This window comes from Callorhinus ursinus, unplaced genomic scaffold (genome assembly GCF_003265705.2).
Source record: "Callorhinus ursinus isolate GAN/ISIS: 27379988/994484 unplaced genomic scaffold, GSC_fseal_2.0 scaffold86, whole genome shotgun sequence".
Classification (NCBI taxonomy): domain Eukaryota; kingdom Metazoa; phylum Chordata; class Mammalia; order Carnivora; family Otariidae; genus Callorhinus; species Callorhinus ursinus.
The window spans coordinates 1,571,865-1,594,224 of record NW_027397148.1 but is presented as its reverse complement, the minus strand read 5'-3'; the positions used below and the strand labels follow the sequence as shown (position 1 = coordinate 1,594,224).

General features: G+C 38.1%; 1 protein-coding gene across 5 annotated transcripts in view; it reads right to left on the bottom strand.

Moving 5' to 3' along the window:
• Positions 1 to 22,360, bottom strand: part of SPIRE1 (spire type actin nucleation factor 1) — a 225,816-nt gene that overhangs the window by 170,180 nt on the left and 33,276 nt on the right. Inside the window, exon 1 of one of the 5 annotated variants that reach the window (XM_073888011.1) lies at positions 21,009 to 21,029. The exons of 3 other annotated variants lie outside the window; for them this stretch is intronic. In XM_073888011.1, coding sequence (XP_073744112.1) covers positions 21,009 to 21,014 — 6 coding nt within the window. In that variant the 5' untranslated portion in view covers positions 21,015 to 21,029. Of the gene's footprint in view, positions 1 to 5,190; positions 5,218 to 21,008; positions 21,030 to 22,360 lie in introns of those variants that run through there. One more of the 5 variants, XM_073888010.1, reaches the window with a different exon arrangement.

The following is a 22,360-nucleotide window of genomic DNA, read 5'->3' as shown; positions in this document are numbered from 1 at the left end:
CAGAGATGAAAAGTACAGCATAAGAAATACAGTCAATAATATTGTAATAACATTGTATGGTGACTACACTTATTATGGTAAGCATTGAGTAATGTACAGAATTGTCAAATTGGTACGTTGTACACCTGAAACTAACAAATTGTATGTCAATTATACTTCAATAATAATTTTTTTAAAATTAGGTTACAGGGTGCCTGGGTGGCTTAGTCGGTTAAGCGTCTGCCTTCGGCTCAGGTCATGATCCCAGAGATCTGGGATCGAGCCCCACACTGGGTTCTCTGCTTAGTGGGCAGCCTGCTTCTCCCTCTCCCTGCCGCTCTGCCTACTGTGTTCTCTCTGTCAAATAAATAAATAAAATCATTAAAAATAAATAAAAATTAAAAATTAGGATACAAGCCAGTATTTTCACATGTAATATTACTCTTATGAAAAACACACATGTCCATGAGGTAAAAATAAGACTGTAAAATGCCCACAGCTATTATTGCTGGGGAGTGGGTTTTGCAAGGGATTTTCCTTCTTCTTTTTTTTGTTTATCTGATTTCCTAACTTCACCTCCTTATTGTAAAAGTTAGTATAAATAATCCAAAGTAGATAAGAACCTTTCCCAAAAGGCCAAGTGTTATTAGAAGAAAACTGTACATGTGACTCATTCATCACAGGGTCTGGCAAGCAGTAGACATCTAGAGCTATGTCTGTGTTTTTTAATCAATTATCTGACTAACCTTTATTGAGTGCCTGCTTTGTACCAGGTACCAAAATATGGATGCAAAGATAAATAAGACACAGTCCTTGCCCTGAAAAGGCTCACAATCAAGAGGAGTAAACACACATGCAAGCAGAAAGTACAAGTGTGGAAAATGCTAACAGAGATATGAGAAAGTCCTATGAAGTACTGAGGACAGAGGCTTGCGAGGAAATGTCAGAAACGTGTGACAAGAGTACCATTTCAGGTATTGTAGAAGCTGTTCTTTAATATCTGCCTTACGTACTCCAGTGAGTCACATTTATCCCACATCACCTTGACCTGTTTGCCACAAGAAAAAAGGTGGGGAGGGGTTGGAGGAGACACTACACCAATTATACAAACTGGGCTCACAGTGCAAGGCTGATGTACTAAACCTGCTCTACAAGGAACCAGTTGCTGGAACTACACAATGACCTGCCTCGATATATTATCAGACAGTCCTTTCCCATTCTTCAGCACTCTGGGTTGCCAAGGGCAGACATGCAGTCGGGTTTGACTGTATATAAAAAGGGAGCTTTCAAGGAAAGCCAAATAGCTAGAAAAGAGGAAGCCCTATATTAGCAATCTTGTGGAGAAAGAAAACATACATGAAGGGCAAAATAAAAAACCAGGAAAGAAAGCTAGAATCTGCTTTCTCCTTAAAAACTCACCACCAACCCTTGAAATAGCTGGTTTAACTTCCTATACTTATTTTTGACTTTCTTATTTCACATTATATTTTTCTTTTTCACCATACTACTTCCAGTTTTCCTTTAAATACAGTGGGAACAATTAAATATAAAATATCAACCTGGCCACTCTCAGTATTTAAACGTTTATTACACAGAAACTTAGGAAAAAGTATTTTCCCTACAAAGTTAATCCAGACAGTGTAAATCACATAAGCAACTGTCATTTGAGTTATTACCCATGTCGGACATTCACTGTGAAATTTCACGAGAAAGAGAAATCCATGGCTCATATAAAGTCCATATTTTGTAATGATTGTGGCACTGGACCTAATTTCAAAACACTGTTTAGTTCACACATGGTTAATCTTAATAATTAAAATGATTGTGTCAAATAACTCACAGAATATACAGTTGGGAGACATGACTTTTGTCATCTTCTTTATAACAATTCATTACATGTTCCTTAAGAAGATGAGTGTAGACTGGAGCACGTAATACCACAGCTGCAGCAATCCACTGCCCTGTTAACCCTCTTCACGTTTCCCCTCCACCTGTAAGAATGAGCAACCCACTCAAAAGCCTGCTCCAATCCTCACCACTCCATTACTTTATTCCAGCCAATAACAGATCTTAACAAATGCCTTCCTGCCTTTCTTCCTTTGCTTCTTTACATAACCAAAGTACACCATTTTCTTCATCTCTTACCTCAAAACCTCTATACACCATTTCATTTTTGCAACTTTTCTCTAGTCTGTCTCTCACAGACACAGTTAATCTCAACCACCTGGCTTATTTACAACTCTCAAGTTGAAAGAGAGCCCACCCACTGCAGCCATGCCCCTGTCTGGGCCTGTGTACTGGAGCAAGCATGAAAGAAGGCTAAAGCTGACAGGCCTGAAATCCCAGTGAGCCAGTTATCACCCACAGACACAAAGAGTCTGTGTGGTGGGAGAGCGGTGACTGGTAACTGCTGTAACCCTGTGGATAGACCTTAAAGACTCACACAAACAGGTAGGAGCCAGAACAGCTTTCCTATGCTGAACTGGTGCCAAAAACTAAGGGGAAACTGTATTGTTATCTCCGTATCTCTGTGCCTGGCACTTCTGAACATTTGCCAAATGAATGGTTTCATCCCAGGGCTTCCAAAATAGTTCAACTGCCAAAGGAGTGTTTGGAAAGAAGAAAAGGAAACTATGCATAGTAATAATTTACTGAGAATTAAATAGTACCAACCTCAACAGCTGGCTTCTCTTGCACTAAAAGTATACAAAAAGCAGAGTAGATACAGTCTCCACTTTTTTTTTTTTTAGATCTGCCCACCTGAATGAAACAGCTGCTTAATTTCCTTACTCTACTTTCTAGAGGGCATAATTAAATATGCAGGCTGGAGGAAGAGAAAAAGAGTGGACTCAAATGGCACAGATGCCCACATGACTGCATAGTTCCATGTGTAGGCCCCTACTCTGCCCCCAGCTCAGTACCACTCATATCTGGATAGGTCTGAACAACACTTGAGGGAAGATGTGGGTGAGGAGCTAGCTGGGACTGTACTGGCCAGGGTTGCATGGGCAGAGGCAGCAGAGATTTCACATACTTTGGATTTTTACACTAGAGACTAGCTTGAGTCACCAAACTAAAGGGTATATTATCTTTGACATTTAAAAACTGTGAAATATATGGTATAAAATAAGAAAATGAAGTATTATCTGTATCATTTACTCCTAACATTTTCTTTCTTTCTTTTTTCTTTTAAGATTTTATTTATTTATTTGAGAGAGAGAGAGTGAGAGAGAGCATGAGAGGAGGGAGGGCCAGAGGGAAAAGCAGACTCCCGGCTGAGCAGGGAGCCTGATGCAGGACTTGATCCTAGGACTCCGGGATCATGACCTGAGCCAAAGGCAGACACTTAACTGACTGAGCCACCCAGGCACCCCAACATTTTTTTTCTTATATTCACTTGGTATAATTATGTCTCCCTGAATATACACATTTATTTTTTAAATTAGAATTGGGGGGGCGCCTGGGTGGTGGAGTCGGTTAAGATCATGATCTCAGGGTCTTGGCATTGAGCCCCAAATCAAGCTCTATACTCAGCGCAGAGTCTGCTTGAAACTCTTCCTCTCCCTCTGCCCTTCCCCCCATCTAAAATAAATAAATAAATCTTTAAAAAAATAAATAAGAATTGAACAATGTTTATAAGATACCTCAAACCTAAAATGCCTTTCAAATTTTGTCAGAAGCAACAATTCCTTCTAGAACACCTCAAAGTTTTGGTTCTTTATTAAAAGCAGTATTGTGAATTCTGCTAAGATATCCTTTAGAGAGTCATATAAAATGCAAATTACACTTTAATGAGCATACAGCAGGGAAAAGTGCACTTCTTTCACCACTTGCTCCCAGGCTGTATTTGTCCCAACATATCTTTAACATAAATTACTGTTGGGGCACCTGGGGTGGCACAATCAGTTAAGTGTCCAACTCTTGATTTCAGCTCAGGTCACAATCTCAAGGTAGGGAGATAAAGCCCCGTGTCAGGCTCAGGCTCTACACTGAGTGTGGAGCCTGCTTAAAATTCTCTCTCTCTCCTCTGCCTCCCAACCCCGACTCCATCTCTCTCTCAAAAAAAAAAACAACAAAAAACCCCAAAATCACCATTCATGTGGGTTTTTTCCTTAAATAACAATGAAACTTCATCAAGCCAAATTAACTAGCAATTTAACAAGTTTAAATAGTATAAATTGTATGTTATCAATAAAATCTGTTTTAATGAAAAAATATATAGTTTTAAAATTACCATAATTTATATGTAAATAGATGCCACTAAAGTAAGGTAGGACTTTATGATCAACAGGGCAATAACAAAAATAAGCCCACAAATTAACTTTAGTATATATAAAGATATAGTGGATAAGCTTTCTATTTCAAATCAGTGAAGAAAAGTAGAAAAATCATTAGGTAATGTCTTTGAAAACAATAATAGCCTTCACATTGAATCATCCCCAAATTTTCAGGTAAACACTTAAATATATCTATTTTTTTAAGTATTAGTAAAATATGTGAAAATTTATCTGCCAATAGTATGGGAAAGATCTCTCTTACGTTTAAGAGCAAAGAAGAAACCATTTTTTAAAACTCTATAGGACCAAAAATACAATATATATTGCAAAAAGGCCAAGGAACTGATTACAAACATTGCTAACAAATTCAACAGAACAAAGAGATAAATATGGGCTCTTAAACAATATGAGGATGAATATCTCAAAGAAAAACAAGCAAAGGACACGAATAGACAACTCACCAAAAAAATACACATAACCAAAAATAGTTTTTGTTGTCATTAAAAGGTTCAATTGCACTAACAGATTAGGGTGTATTTTTTAATGAGATGTCATCTTTTGCTTACCCACTTGGAAAAAATTTTTTTTTAAAAGATTATTTATTTTAGAGAGAGAAAGAACAAGAGTGCGAGCAGGGGAGGGGAAAGAGAGAGGGAGAATCTCAAGCAGACTCTGCTCTGAGTGCGGAACCTGACACAGGGCTCAATCTCACAACTCTGAGACCATGACCCAAGCCGAAATCAAGAGTTGGAAGCTTAACTGACTGAGCCACCCAGGTGCCCCTGGAAAAGAAATTTTTTAAATGTTGACACTCAGTATCACTGAATGTTCAAGAAAATGAACATAAATTGGCATCAATGGTAAGATCATAAATTGGCATAATCTTTTGGGTAGAAAGTCTGGAAATATGTCAAGTCTTAAAAAATGTGTATACCCAATAGTTCATTTTTGCCCTTGCTTCCCTTGCCTTTGGCGATATTTCTAGGAAGACGCTGCGGCTGAGGTCGAAGAGGTTGCTGCCTGTGTTCTCCTTTAGGATTTTGATGGACTCCTGTCTCACGTTTAGGTCTTTCAACCATTTGGAGTCTATTTTTGTGTGTGGTGTAAGGAAATGGCCCAGTTTCATTCTTCTGCACGTGGCTGTCCAATTTTCCCAACACCATTTGAAGAGACTGTCTTTGTTCCATTGGACATTCTTTCCTGCTTTGTCGAAGATTAATTGACCATGGAGTTGAGAGTCCATTTCTGGACTCTCTATTCTGTTCCATTGATCTATGTGTCTGTTTTTGTGCCAGTACCATACTGTCTTGATGATGACAGCTTTGTAATAGAGCTGGAAGTCTGGAATCGTGATGCCACCAGCTTTGCTTTTCTTTTTCAACATTCCTCTGGCTATTCCGGATCTTTTCTGGTTCCATACAAATTTTAGGATTATTTGTTCCATTTCTTTGAAAAAAGTTGATGGTATTTTGATGGGGATTGCATTGAATGTATAGATTGCTCTAGGTAGCATTGACATCTTCACTTTTGCACAGCAAAAGAAACAGTCAACAAAACCAAAAGACAACCAACAGAATGGGAGAAGGTATCTGCAAATGACATATCAGATAAAGGGATAGTATCCAAAATCTATAAAGAACTTATCAAACTCAACACCCAAAGAACAAATAATCCAATCAAGAAATGGGCAGAAGACATGAACAGACATTTTTCCAAAGAAGACATGCAAATGGCCAACAGACACATGAAAAAGTGCTCAACATCGCTCGGCATCAGGGAAATCCAAATCAAAACTTCAATGAGATACCACCTCACACCAGTCAGAATGGCTAAAATTAACAAGTCAGGAAAACAGATATTGGCAGGGATGCAGAGAAAGGGGAACCCTCCCACACTGTTGGTGGGAATGCAAGCTGGTGCAGCCACTCTGGAAAACAGTATGGAGGTTCCTCAAAAAGTTGAAAATAGAGCTACCATATGACCCAGCAATTGCACTACTGGGTATTTACCCCAAAGATACAAATGTAGGGATCCGAAGAGGTACATGCACCCCAATGTTTATAGCAGCAATGTCCACAACAGCCAAACTGTGGAAAGAGTCAAGATGTTCATCAACAGATGAATGGATAAAGAAGATGTGGTATATATATACAATGGAATATTATGCAGCCATCAAAATGAATGAGATCTTGCCATTTGCAATGATGTGGATGGAACTGGAGGGTGTTATGCTGAGCGAAATAAGTCAATCAGAGAAAGACATGTATCATATGATCTCACTGATATGAGGAATTCTTAATGCCAGGAAACAAACTGAGGGTTGCTGGAGTGGGGGGGGTGGGAGGGATAGGGTGGCTGGGTGATAGACATTGGGGAGGGTATGTGCTATGGTGAGCGCTGTGAATTGTGCAAGACTGCTGAATCAGAGATCTATACCTCTGAAACAAATAATGCAATATATGCTAAGGAAAAAAAAAAGGAGATAGCAGGAGGGGAAGGATGAAGGGGGGGAAATCGGAGGAGGAGATGAACCATGAGAGATGATGGACTCTGAAAAACAAACTGAGGGTTCTAGAGGGGAGAGGGGTGGGGGGATGGGTTAGCCTGGTGATGGGTTTAAAGAGGGCACGTTCTGCGTGGAGCACTGGGTGTTATGCACCAACAATGAATCATGGAACACTACATTAAAAACTAATGATGTAATGTATGGTGATTAACATAACAATAAAAAAATTTTTTTAAATGTGTATACCCTTTGATTTAGCTATTCCACCTCTCTGAATATTTCCTTATGATAAATTCCTAATACAAGATTTGCTTTGTTTACCCCAGTGTTATTCATAATATAAAAAAACTTTAATTCTAATCTTCTACTCCATAGGACTGGTAAATTATGGCTAAATTTAGGGACACCTGCATGGCTCAGTCGGTTAAACATCCAACTCTTGATTCTGGCTCAGGTCATATTCTCAGGGTCCTAAGATCGAGTCCTGCGTTGGGCTCCACGCTGAGTGTGAAGCCTGCCTAAGATTCTCTCTTTCCCTTTCCCTCTGCCTCGTCCCCCTGTGCATACACACACTCTCTCCCTCCCTCCAAAATAAATAAATCTTTAAAAAGTAAAAATAAAAAAATAAATGACTAAATTTGTGGTAATGATTTTCTGGACATTTATGCACAGCAACAGAAAATGAATATAGTCAGTTAAGGAGGTTCTGCCAAATTACTCCAGTATCTTATTTCTCCATTTGAAATCAATATGTAACTGATATGGAGCTCCTCTGAAACTACGTCAACATCATAGTCCTCAACAAATTTTCATTGGTTAGTTTTAATAACCACTGATGATTCTTGCTTAAGCCAAATATTATTATGATGTTTAAAAAATGATGATGTTCTACTCATCATTTCTTCTACCTTTATTAGTTAGCAATCTAGTACAAAGAAGAACTGTCCCTTCTCCCCCACTTATTTATTCATGTATTTATTTATATGTCAAAAACTCATGGATTATTTTATACTATAACATAGTTAATCCATTGTCAGTATGCTCAAATATTGCCAGATTTGGCCAGTGGTAGCTTCTTCAAGCTAACTCCTGAGTCCTTGTGACAAATCCCATAACTTTTTTAACCTGCCTACTGAGGTATAATTTCCTTACCATAAAATTCACCTAAAGTATACTAAATTTCGTGATTTTTTTAGGAAATTTACAAAATTGTACAACCATCGCCACAACCAAATTATCACTCCAAAAATAAACTTCATGCCCTTCCAACTCCCAGCTCCAAGAAACCACTCATCTATTTTCTATTTCTATAGACTTATTTTTCTGGACATTTCATATAAATAAAATCACATAAGATGCAGTCTTTTGGGTGTGGATCTTGTTCACATAGCATGTTTTTGAGGTTCATCCATGTTGTGGCATGTGTAAGTACTTTGTTCCTTTTTATTGGCAAATTGTATCCCATTGTATAGACATGTTCCCTCACAATGTTCTGTGTATTTCTTGGTTCTTGGTTCCTGGTCTACCAAGATGTCCTGTGCTCATCTCGTACCTCCTGTCACGGCCCAGGAATCAGCCATTTCTCCAAGGAACCTTGGCTATTTTTAGTGGGGCAGGCTATTTAGAAACCAAAATCTGGATGGCTAGGTGTGCTTGGTGTTACAGAGATTTCCCTATTGCTTCCAGGCCCTTTCCCAATGTGTGTGCATTAATATGTTTCTATAAACACACACATACACACACATAAACATGAAAGGGTGAGCTACTTTTTGCTGCTTGCAACTGAAAATATCCTAACGCACAAATAGCAACATCAAAGATGAGATAAAAATCCCCTCCTTTCTCTAGTTAGAAAGGAAACAGCAGTAAAAATCAGATTAGACTTTTAGTTTCATGCTGTTTCATAACTCTGATACATATCCCTAAAAGGCTTTGCTTGGGCCTTTTGGCAAGGAAATCTGGCAAGCAAAGATCCCAAATGCTTGATGTTAAATTTTTATTTTTACTATTCTCTCTAGAATTTTGCATACTAGACGCAAAACTGTTTCTGTTGAGACACTCCCTACCCTGCCCCCAATCCCTATCAATTCATTCTTAGTAAAGTCAGTGAAGGGTAACTTCTCAGTCCTGTGGTATTGTGACTTCACACTTTGAGATTGTCATTCCACAAATACATTCCAAATAAATGGAAGGTAAAATTTTTAAAATGTTTGTGAGACACGGCCATGCTCAAAAGAAGATAAGCATCTCCGTGGACCCGAAACAGAACAGAAAACACAGCAATAAGGGTCTATAGCTAAGGTCTCCTGATGTCTGCATCCAGAAGCAGCCAGGAGTTAGGAACTCATGCACAGCTAGAGACCTGGAATCAGGAAAGGCTGGGGAAAAAAATCTATCCTACCATGAAATAAGGCTGATGAAAATGGCGAGTGCCACGTAGCCTACAATTTGTAGTAAGTGGCACTGCCTGCTCAGGGATTGAATCTATGATATCTCTAATATCACTGTAGGATGAGCACTCCACCACCAATATAAGCCAAAGAATATAAGAATAGTCAATGCCCTAGTTATGCATGAAGTTCTTATATGGACCTCAGGAGTTCAAGAACCCATTGACAGGGGTGCCTGGGTGGCGCAGTCAGTTGAGCATCCAACTCTTGGTTTCGGCTCAGGTCATGATCTCAGGGTCCTGAGATTGAGCTCTGCATTGGGCTCTGCGCTCAGCATGGAGTCTGCTTGACATTCTCTCTCCCTCTCCCTCTGCCCCTCCTGCTCGTACACTTTCTCTCTCTAAAATAAATAAATCTTAAAAAAGAAAAAAAAAGAAGCATTGACATTATAGGTAAATATATTACTATATGTGTGTGCTTTCTTTTGGGGAAGATTCCATGCTTTTTATCAGATTTTCTTTTTTGTTTGTTTTTCATCATATTTTCAATGAAGCCTGTGATCCCCATTTGGTAAAGGACCATTGCTCCAGTACATGTGAGTTAACACACTGTAAACCGCATGATGGCCTCCAGAGTCTACAGCACAGTATGTTTAGTTCTGCCACTTATTTCTTCAAATGTTTGACTGCCAGACAGTTGTGAGCATTAGGAACATAGCAGAAACAGTCTCTGCTTACCTATCAGGGTGAAAGGGACGAGCCAGAGTGAAGTATTTTCTGAATAAAACCAGAGCAGATCATGTCACTGCTCAAGTCTCGCATGGCTGCACACCCATGTTCACGGCAGTACTATTCACAAGGGCCAAGAGGGAAGTAACCTACGTGACTACCAACAGATGAATGGATAAACGACATGTAGTATACATATGCAACAGAGTATAATTCAACCGTAACAAAGAAAGAAATTCTGACACATGCTGTAACATGGATGAATCTTGAGGTCGTTATGCTCAGTGGAACAAGCCAGTCACAAAAAGATAAATATAATCCTACTTGTATGTGGGACCTAGAGTAGTCAAATTCATAGAGACAGAAAACAGAATGGTGGATGCCAGGGCCTGGGGGGAGGAGTGGAAAGTGGTTTAATGGGAAGAGATTTTCAGTTTTGCAGAGACGAAAAGGTTCCAGAGATCTGTTGTGAAACAACAAGGATATACTTAACACTACTGAGCTGTACACTTAAAACTGGTTAAGATGGTAAATTTTATGTTTATGGAGGGGTGAGGGGGAAGAAAAGGGGTGTTTATGTACCTACCTTGCTCAGGGCTACTCTCCTGGTCTAGCTTGTTTCCAGGGCTGCTTGCCTTACTAAAACCAGTAAATTATTTTTTCCCTTTAATTACCTGATTTTTATAATTAACAATCTAATGTTCCCTTTTATTAGTACTATACAGATAATTAAAAAGCTGACTTACCCTCACACCTGCTGAACAATGGAATAAAAGACAATTCTGTTAGGACATGCAACTCGCTTTTTACCTAGCTCAAGGTAAACAAATTTCAGAAAATATTTCAATTATCTCAGCAGTCATCTGATATAAGAACAGCACTGGATCTGACAGCTCCGCTACCACACTTTAACTGTGACTCATGAAGAGGCTTACACAAGAGTGAATTTCCTAGTTTCTAATTGCCTGAGTAACTTGTGACAATCACAAGGTCCTGTTTCTTGAAAATGGATTCTGCTAATTCAACAATATTCATGGAAAGGCTTTAAAAGCAACAGCAGTTCATCTTTTTAGAATGGCCATTAACTGCTAACATCCCCTGACATCCTACATTTCTTTCAAGTCACCTTCAACAGATGCTTCCTAGCTCAACCTGATTTCACTTTTCTTTCCTGGCTGAAGAGTGAGATCTCTAAAAAGACTAAATTTTATGGGAATCAGCTATCATTCTTGAATCGTGGCCAGGCCCCTAAGGCAGGGAGCACAGCTCTGGCTCCCCCAGCCCTCATCTAGCTTAGTCATGGGTCTGGACCGAGGAATGGAACACAGTGCTACCGAATCACTCATGACTAGTAACAAAGCAAAACTGTGTTTCCAGTTTTAGAGTTGTTCACCTCACAGAACCCTCCCCCACACAAATACGTCCATGATGTCTCGTTTATTGTTTTCTTATTACAAAAGCAAAACATACTCATTATAAATCTTAGAAAATACAAGCAATGTAGAAGAACATATATACATATATCCCAGAGGCAATCACTGCTAACAGTTTACTATATTTGTCCTTTGCATAATTTTTTAGAACTATTGGATCATTCGGTACCTACTGTTTTATAACTTGTTTTATACTATAATGGACCATCTCCCCAACTCTGCACTCCTTTCTTCTAGGCCTGTGGTCCACCCCTCCCCAACCCCTGAATCCCTTCCATTGTGCCCTCCAGAACCAACAGTCCCTATATCTTCATCTTCTCTGAACGATCCCCCTCCCCCTTCACCTTCTTGCTCTAACCCAGATATGAATCTCCCCAGAGGGCAATGTTGGTCCTAGCTGTTCTTTCTGTGATAATTCTCAAATCACTGGGACTAAAATTGGGGATGTCCTCCTTGCTTCTCCCCGATGCTTCCTCACAATTTCTCCCTCCCTCCCTTCCTCCTCAAAGCTCTCCAGCTTTGCCTCTTACATCACCAGACCATATACATATACCTACTCTCCCTCCCTGTTGCTGTCATCTATAGAGCCCCAGCTGTTCCATCATAGCTCGATAATTTTAGCAGTTGGTTTCCTGTCAGTCTCCCCTCTTAATTCTTGATGATGTTAAATGACCCTCCCAACACCCCAGCCTCCTACTTCTGTGACCTCCTCTCCGGTAATGTTTCCTCTGGCAGACCTCAGGCATTCCCTGCCACGGCAATACCCCAGACCTCAAGTTACCAATAACTGCAACTTTCCATCACTTCAATTTCAAAGGTCCCTCTCTTTGACAATCTCCCTTAACTTTCTAGCTCACTCCTAGTATCTGACTCTAATAAATCATTCAACCCCACCAGAATCTACAATCCATTGATCCTATGTTCTTTTCACTCTCCCTCATCACTCACCCTTACATTTCAACTTCTTCTTAAGCAGGTTAAATTCTGAATTTATGACTATAATCATAAATCTCTGCCCGTTGCCTACCTAGAATCTATGAAGTGTATCTGAGAATATGCATCTACTCTTTACTGTTAGGCAAGCCCCTCACCATGCTGTTCCTTACTCCCCCCTGAGCCTCATAGATTTTTTTAAAAGATAATTCAGGACTAAAACTTTTCTGATCCCTTCAAGTTTCTCATTTCTTAAACGTTTCTATTCCTTCTTCTCCCTACTCTTTTTAACCAAGTGTGACTAGAAGTACTTGAAGCGTGACTAGCCCAAACTGAGAAGTGAGTTAAATACACACCGGATCTGAAAGACTTTAGTATGAAAAAAATACACAAAATAGTTCATTAATAATTTTCATATTGATCACACGTTGACACGATAATGTTCTAGATATACTGAGTTAGAGAAAACATATTATGAAAATTAATTTCACCTGTTTCTTTTTCCTTTTTAATGTGGCTACTAGAAACACTGAAATTGTATATATTCCAGGGCACCTTGGTGGCTCAGTCAGTTAAGTGGCTGCCTTTGGCTCAGGTCAAGATCCACGGGTCCTGGGATCCAGTCCTGCATCGGGCTCTCCACTCAGCGAGGAGCCTGCTTCTCCTTCTCCCTCTGCCTTTGCCTCTGCCCCTCCCCCCATTCGTTCTCGCTAAATAAATAAATAAATAAATAAATAAATAAATAAATAAAATCTTTTAAAAAATTGCATATATTCCACTGTATTTCTGTTGGGTGGCACTGCTCTAAACAGTTCTAAACAGAATGGCTCCTTCCTCCCTGAAACAATTTCTTTCCTTGGTTTTTGTTTAAATAACAGGAGGCTGGCAAAGAGGATGGAATACCTCATGCAATTAAAGGCAGAAACTAAATGAAATCTCTGTAATGCTTTGAAATTATCACTTGGATCTTCACGTGAAATTAAAATTTTTTAAGATGACATCTTTCAAAAACATATATAATAATAAACTATACTTAAATGGCATTAAAACACAACGTTATCACTATCTGTAAAAGTTCATCAGCTGTAACTTAATGATTTATGCACTTTTCTCAATGCCCTGTACTTCAATAAAATATTTACAGCTATAATGTTAACACCACATAAATTAATTTAATTCACACCAAATGATTTCTGTGTTTAAGGGAAGAATCTTGCTTTACTTGCCTCCTAAAATGTTAAAGGAGTGAAATAAAGCACCCTCCGCCTTTCATTTCCTGCCTTTAGAAGTCAGAGTTCAGTAACAGATCATTTAAACACTGCTTCTTCTCAAAGGAATCTCCTTAGCAACCTTTTACAGCTTGTCATGGGTTACAGAATTCTCTCCATCTCCCATTCTTAAACGGGCCTGTGTTCCTTCCAGAACAAAGAAATTTAAAACAAGAATTGTAACTAGCTCTTTGAGTAGATATTTTAAGGAAGTTTCACAATCTCCTTCAATTCTTTTGCCTGCTCCTTCCCTCTAAGCATTCTGCTCTCCTCCCATCCCTTCTCTGCCCAAGGTAAAGTCAGGTCTGGGAACCGTGGCCTCCGTAAAAACAGCAGTGGCCTCCTCTAACATTTCCTGGCAGGTCTTATTCAAGGCCGTACCTACTGGCCCATACTATGAAACCTATGTCACAAATACAGATTGTTGATCTGTTTTTAATTAATTTATTCAATGTCTTTCCTGTGTAAGCTACAGAGCAGTTATAGAATAGTCTATTTGAAAATAATAAGAAAAGTATGAAATCATGCAAATGATGACTGCCTTGCTCCTTTTTATTACCTTGGTACTAACCACCTAATTTTATTAACTATACAGAAGGAAAAAAATAAAATTCCAAGTTTAATAAGCCAAAATTTATATAAATAACAATTTAAGGAAATAGGAATTGTTGCCTCTAGAGTAAAGGGGGGATATTTGCATCCAAAACATATGCCAAATTAGAGCCAGTGCCCACGGTCTTTTGTTTTATGCCATACTCAAAAAGGTATCATTTTCCCCTATCTTTCCTTTCTGGGATGGACAGTGAAATATGGGGGCAGCCACAGGAGAGAAGCGAAGGAGCTCACCTCACCGCAAAAAAAAGAATGAGACTCACATTCATATAATCAACATGATCACCAACACAAAATGGAGAGGCTGCACAGCATGGTCTTTTTAATATGGTCTTAATTATTTATAAAATGTAATGGAAAGAGACACATTATCCTATTCCCAACCATCCACCCTCACTCACGCACCAGCTTCTCTCCCTTACCCACTATCCATGGAGAATCTTACTTTTGCCAGCCCAGTTTCTAAGCTGCCCACAGTACAGAAGAAAGATACGGGACCAAGGTCAGGAAAAGGAGGATAGGAATGGGGCAAGGAAAAGGACGTCCCCTCCGTGACTCTGGACTCGCTCTTGGAGTGGAGAGTCCAGGTACCAGCTGAGATGGAAGGAACGCAGGGCAGGAGAGAGGAGGAGAGGACAGACAGGACGCACTCCAGGAAAAGTGGGGTGGGTGGGTGGTTTTGTTTGAGGGCAGGTGTAAGAGGAGAGCTCCAAAGTAGCTACAAGCATTGAGGGAATTGAAAAAAAATTTAAGGAAATTTTGACAATTTTATTAACCCATGAAATGGATCCACTACAAGATCCTTGGAGAGATACTTTTTAAATATTTTTGACTGTTACAACTGTGTTCATTTGCTACTCTATGTAGCTAGTGAGCAAGTGTCTGAACTCAACAACTATGGGAAGAAGACAGTAAGACTAGAAAAGAGCACAGCTTGATCAAACAAGCTCAGGTTCTGAACTCAACCAGTTACGTAACACCACGTGCTACTTTTTGTTAAGATTACTAATAAACCAACATTTTTTTTTAATTTTATAAAGGCAGTAGTCTAACAACATAAAAATTCTTGAGGACAGCACTGCATTCCCTACACCTAGCAGAGAGTCGGTAAATGGAAATTGCTTGACAAATGATGTCTGAATTAAGTAAAGATTTTACATTTTTACCCATAATTCCTACTCCCTTTCACAACTCTTTTCATTTACATAAATCTCTATTTATCCATGAGAATTTTCCCCCAGATAATAAATTCAAATTACAAAGCAAGAAGCTTATTAATTATCCACAGATGCAATGGCCACAATCTATAAAACTGTCAAAGAACTTTCTGTTGAAGAAAAATAAGCAATCGTGTCAGATAAAACCTCTATGACTAAAAACATGAGTTCAACAAGTAAAGTCAGTCACCAACTCCTAGTTTGAAAGCCATCTATGACTCTTAACTTTATATTCTAGAAAGTACTCTTGCAATAAAGTTGATATTCTACATATAAAAAGATCCTCAGGGGAAACAAAAAACAGCCCCAAATTCAGTTACAATGGGCCAAACTAAAATCTGTTTCAACACACACAAAATTTACATTTCTACTTGAAATATAAATTATGTAAACACTGTCTCAAAAGTCTCTGACTTAACATTCAAACATTGAAGTATTCTCTTGTACAACAGATTTGAAATAAATTATTTAAATAGTTTGGAGGATTACTACACCCTCCAACTCTGAGTTCCATAAAAACAATTTTAAAAAGAAACAGCAAAAAGATGAAATAGAAGGTATCCAAATTGGAAATAAAGAAATAAAGCTATCTCTATTCAGAGATGACATGATCTTGCACACAGAAAATCCTAGAGCAAAAACTAGTGAATGAGTTCAGCAAGGTTGTAGACAAGAGATCATCATACAAAAATCAACTGTACTTCTAAATACTTTCAATGAACAATCCAAAAATGAAATTTAAAAAAATTACATTTATAATAGCACCAAAAGAATAAAACACAGATAAATTTAACAACATAAGTGTAAAACTTATGTTCTGAAAATTACAAAACATCATTGAAAAAAATTGAAGAACATCTAAACAAACAGAAAGGCATCCTGTGTTCATGGATTGGTTCATGGCTTAGCACTGTTAAGAGGCAATACTACTCAAAGCTATCTACAGATTCAGTGCTATCCCTATTGGAATCCCAGCTAGCTTCTTTGTAGAACTGACAAGCTAATCTAAACTCATATAGAAATGCAAGGGATCCAGGAAAGCCAAAACAGTCTTCAAAAAGAACAAGTCTGGGGGACTCACACTTCTGGATTTCAAAACTTACTACAAAGGAATAGAAACCGATTAAGACAGCATGGCATTGGCATGACAGACTAGAACTGAGAGTCAGAAATAAACCCACAGATCTATCTATGGTCAACTGATTTCTGACAAGGATGCCAAGACTATTCAATGAGGAAAAAACAGTCTCTTCAAGAAATGGTGCTAGGACAACCAGATATCCACATGCAGAAGAATGATGGTGGTCTCTTATTTACTTCAAACCATATACAAAAATTAATTGAAAATGGATCAAAGACCATCAAAGTATAAGAGCCAAAATGATAAAACTCTTAGAAGAAAACACAGAAGTAAATGTTCATGATCTTGCATTTGGCAATAGATTAAGATACCAAAACAACAAGAACAAAAGAAAAAATAAATATATTAAACTTCATCAAAATTAAAAACTTTTGTGCTTGAAAGTATACCATCAAGAAAATGAAAAGAAAGCCATAGAATGGGAGAAAATATTTACAAATCATGTATCTGATAAGGGAACATATAAAGAACTATCACAACTCAACAATAAAGAGACAAACAATCCAATTTAAAAATAGACAAAGATGAACAGAAAGATGTACAAATGGCCAATAAGCACATGAAGACATGCTCAACGTCATTAATCATCAGGGAAATGCAAATCACAACCAGATGAGATAGATGCCATTTTATACCCACCAGGATGGCTAGAATCAAAAAGTCAGATAACAACAGGTATTGGTGAGGATGTGGAGAAATCAAAACCTTCAAATACTGCTGGTGGGAATGTCAAACAATGGAGCTACTTTGGTAAACAGTTTGGCAGTTCCTCAAAAGTTAAAACATGAAGTTACCAGTTGACCCAACAATTCTACTCCTAGGTATATAACCAAGAGAAATAAAAACTTATGTCCACACAAAACCTTGTACAGGACCATTTAAAGGAGCATTACTCATAATGGCCAAAAGGTAGAAGTAACTCAAATGTCCATCAACTAACAAATGGGTATACAAAATATGGCAAAACCATATAGTTGAATAATCAGCAGTAAAAAGGAATGAAGTATGATACATGCCATTACATGGATGAACCTTGAAAATACTGTACTAAGTTAAAGTTTGTCAGGTACAAAAGACCATATATTATATAATTCACTCATATGGAATATCCAAAATAGGCAAATCTATAGAGATAGAAAGAAAATTAGTTGTTGTTTGGGGTGGTGGTAGCAGTACTGGGGAATGCTGGATGATAGCCGAAGGTACTGGATTTCTTTCAGAGGTGACAAAAATGTTATAATAAAAGTTTGATGATGGTCGCATAATTCTGTGAATATACCAAAAACCAATGAATTGCACACTTTAAATGGCTGGCTTGTATTCTGTGAATTATACCTTGATAAAGCTGTCATAAAAAATTAAGAAAGCACCATCATCAAAAAAAAAAAAAAACTAGGGAATTATCACAATACCAAGTAAACTACCTAATTTTACTGATAATGTGTTTTTTTAAACTCTGCCAAATACAGTAAGAATCTCTACCAAACTGAGGGATGATGTCAAGAGACACTGTAGTAAACAGTGGAAACTCTCTTAATCAGCCTCTCTCTGGCTGACTGTCCATCTCACACTCCCCAGTCCCTCTACATCATACTGACTAGTCTCCATGACTACTACTAGCCATTAGTAGGCAAGCTACTCTTTAGGCCACCAGTGAATTTCTGCCCCTACCAGGTGAGCCGTATGCTTACCTTAAACATGCTTAAATTTTGTCTGTAAGGTTTGTTCCTAAACCCATGCATTCAATAGTACTTATGTGCTTATAATAACAATTTAATGAAATGATGCAATAAACTGATGAAATATGTATATATAAATACTATCCCAGAGAAGAATATAAGGAAACAGCAAATTAAGAATGCACATCAAGAGAAGAATGATCTTAGGAAATAGAAGCAAATTTCATGGGTGTCTGGGTGGCTCAGTCGATTAAGCCTCTGCCTTCTGCTCAGGTTATGATCCCAGGGTCCTGGGATAGAGTTCTGTATCAGGCTCCCTGCTCAGTGGGGAGTCGGGCTTCTCCCTCTGCCTCTGCCCCTCCCCCCTGCTCATGCTTGCTCTCGCTCTCTCTCTCAAACTCTCGCTCTCAAATAAATTAAAAAAAAAAGAAATACAAGAAAATTTCAGGCAGAAATGTTTCTTCTCTTGAAGAGAAAATGGACCCATGTCTAATCTTTAATATGATCTATACAACCTGGCACCACCTTGCGCAACTTCCCTACATTTCCTACAACTCTCCCTCACATTCTCTATGCTTCAGACATCCTGGTGTTCTGCCAATTTCAAAAATAGTTTGATCTCCTAAGAGTCCTCACTGTGATTTCCTTCTGCCTGGAAAGTTCCATCCATGTATCTAAATCCTTTCCCTCAGTCTGGCTAACTCCTTAAAGCCAAAGTAGCACACAATGGATGCTCAATGAATTAAGTCAATTTTGTTATGTAAATATGGGAAGAAATGTCTAAAAGAATAAACAGTCATTACCACTAGATGTTAGGATATAAAGTGTTTGTTACTTTCTTCTTGGTATCTTTCTGTGATGTTCTGATTTTTACAACAAATATATATCATTTCTACAAAGATAAAAGGTACTTTGAAAAAGGCAATTAAAAAATCTAGCCCCTTCCCACCTTGATCCTTCTGCAGTATACTGTCTGTGCTGAAAAGTACTATTTTATTTTATTAAATATATGAACTCTTAATTAAGGTAGATTGATATAGCTCCCTGATAAGGTGAATCATTAAGAAAACTTTCTACTCTTTATCAAAGTACGTAGAGGTGCTTCAGATACCTGCAGGGTAAACTTTTTTTTTAAATTTTTTTATTGTTATGTTAATCACCATATATTACATCATTAGTTTTTGGTGCAGTGTTCCATGATTCATTGTTTGTTCATAACACCCAGTGCTCCATGCAGAACGTGCCCTCCTCAATACCCATCACCAGGATAACCCATCCCCCTCCCCCCTCCCCTCTAGAACCCTCAGTTTGTTTTTCAGAGTCCATCATCTCTCATGGTTCGTCTCCCCCTCTGACATACTCCCCTTTTCTTCCTCTCCTGTTATCTTCTTTTTCTTTTTTCTTAAAATATGTTGCGTTATTTGTTTCAGAAGTACAGATCTGTGATTCAACAGTCTTGCACAATTCACAGCGCTCACCGTAGCACATTCCCTCCCCAATGTCTATCACCCAGCCACCCCATCCTTCCCACCCCCAACCACTCCAGTAACACTCAGTTTGTTTCCTGAGATTAAGAATTCCTCATATCAGTGAGGTCATGTGATACATGTCTTTCTCTGATTGACTTATTTCACTCAGCATAACACAGGGTAAACTTTTTGCTCCTTCAAGAATACTATGTTTACTCCCAGATAATTTAGGCTATTCTGAAATCCTTTAGCAGACATATATAACCGTTACTGATCTTCAAATAAAGTAAAAACTATACAAAGTAACACTACTTGTATAAATTTTGCATCCTATGGTCAAACCATGTGCCCTGTACTTAAGACATCCATGACTACAACACAGAAAGACAGTTTGATAATAAATGTTATGAGAGAGAGGAGAGACGTCAGAGCAAAGGGCAGGGAGAAAGAAGCAAGGAGGGAGGGAGAAATGAATTATAAATGTAACAAGTAACTAACATAATGTGCCAGTCTCTATCTGATGACACATGTAATCTAAGTGAAATTACCTATTTATCACACCATTAATAACTCACTACCAACCTCTACTAATACTCACACTCAGAAGCAGCAAATCAAAGGTATACACAATTTACTCTGAGGACACATAAACCATTTTCCAAACCATTTAAGTTAAAGTCAACCAAAAAGCCATGTAAATTCAGGCATGTTTGAGGTTTTTAATCCAAAAGCACCGGAAGCAGAATGTAAGCATTCTTCCCATTTCTTCGGCCTGCTGACCAAGAAGAAAAAGCTGTTGTCACTAACAGTTAATGGAGCTTATTCTTCTAATCCTTTTATAGATCATATATCATTATTTTAACTTCTTGTCATGCAATTCCATTTATAAAACCTTAAAGTAAGGTTTAAAATTAAGAGAAAGCTGCCTGCTGAAAGAGCACATCTGACAGTAATTGTCTTTTTGTTTCTGCTTTAAGATTTAATTTAATTTAAGATTTAATTAGTTTTGGTATCAAATACTAATTTCACAATCATTTAAATGGGCTCATCAGGCAGCTAAAATTATGCACAAATGCAAATATTTTCATAAAAATATTACAGCTGACCCTTGAATAACATGGGTTTGACCTGCATGGGTCCACTTATATTTTTTTCAGTTAAATACAGTACAATACTATAAATGTATTTTCTCATGATTTTCTTAGTAACATTTTCTGCAACTTACTTTATTATAATAATATAGTATATAATACATATGACATAAAAAGTATCTGTTAATTGACTGTTTATGTTATTGGTAAGGGTTTTGGTCAATAGCAGTTAACAGTAGTTAACTTTTTGGGGAGTCAAAAGTTACACGTGGATTTTCAACTAACCTTCATGTTGTTCAAGAGTCAACTGCATATACTTCTTCAAGTTCATTTTTGAGTTACTTCTGAAATCAACTAATGGATATTAAATGTCAATTAAAAGAGGTATTACTCATCCAACTGCTACTGAGTCTGCATGAGCCAGAGTGAAATCAAAGGTCAGTGGGTTGATTTAGCTAAACACAAAGTGGGAATTTTTAAATGTTATACTGTGTTAAAGCAGTGAACTTCCACATACTTCCATTGGTAGTTTATTTTAGGCTGCTCAGGAAACATAAAAAATTTTCATATACTCTTGCTTGTGTCAAAAACTGTGTATAATCAGAATGGAATAAGTCCAAAACACTAACTCTGATGTATTTCATGGCTTGTTCTCAAGATCTTTGGGTTCTCCCAGGAAAGAATGTCCAATGGAAAAAAGACAGTCTCTTCAACCAATGGTGTTGGGAAAATTAGACAGCCACATGCAGAAGAATGAAACTGGACCATCTCCTTATACCACACACAAAAATAGGCTCAAAATGGTTGAAAGACCTAAATGTGAGACAGGAGTCCATCAAAATCCTAAAGGAGAACAGAGGCAGCAACCTCTTCGACCTCAGCCACAGCAACTTCTTCCTAGAAACATCGCCAAAGGCAAGGGAAGCAAGGGCAAAAATGAACTCTTGGGACTTCATCAAGATAAAAAGCTTTTGCACAGCAAAAGAAACAGTCTACAAAACCAAAAGACAACCGACATAACGGGAGAAAATATTTGCAAATGACATATCAGATAAAGGGATAGTATCCAAAATCTATAGAGAACTTATGAAACTCAACACCCAAAGAACAAATGATCCAATCAAGAAATGGGGAGAAGACATGAACAGACATTTTTCCAAAGAAGACATCCAAATGGCCAATAAACACGTGAGAAAGTGCTCAACATCGCTCGGCATCAGGGAAATCCAAATCAAAATCTCAATGAGATACCACCTCACACCACTAAGAATGGCTAAAATTAACAAGTCAGGGAACGACACATGTTGGCAGGGATGCGGAGAAAGGGGAACCCTCCTACACTGTTGGTGGGAATGCAAGCTGGTGCAGCCACTCTGGAAAACAGTATGGAGGTTCCTCAAAAAGTTGAAAATAGAGCTACCGTATGACCCAGCAATTGCACTACTGGGTATTTACCCCAAAGATACAAATGTAGGGATCCGAAGGGGTATGTGTACCCCGATGTTTATAGCAGCAATGTCCACAATAGCCAAACTATGGAAACAGCCAAGATGTCCATCAACAGATGAATGGATAAAGAAGATGTGGTATACACACACACACACACACACACACACACACACACACACACACACACA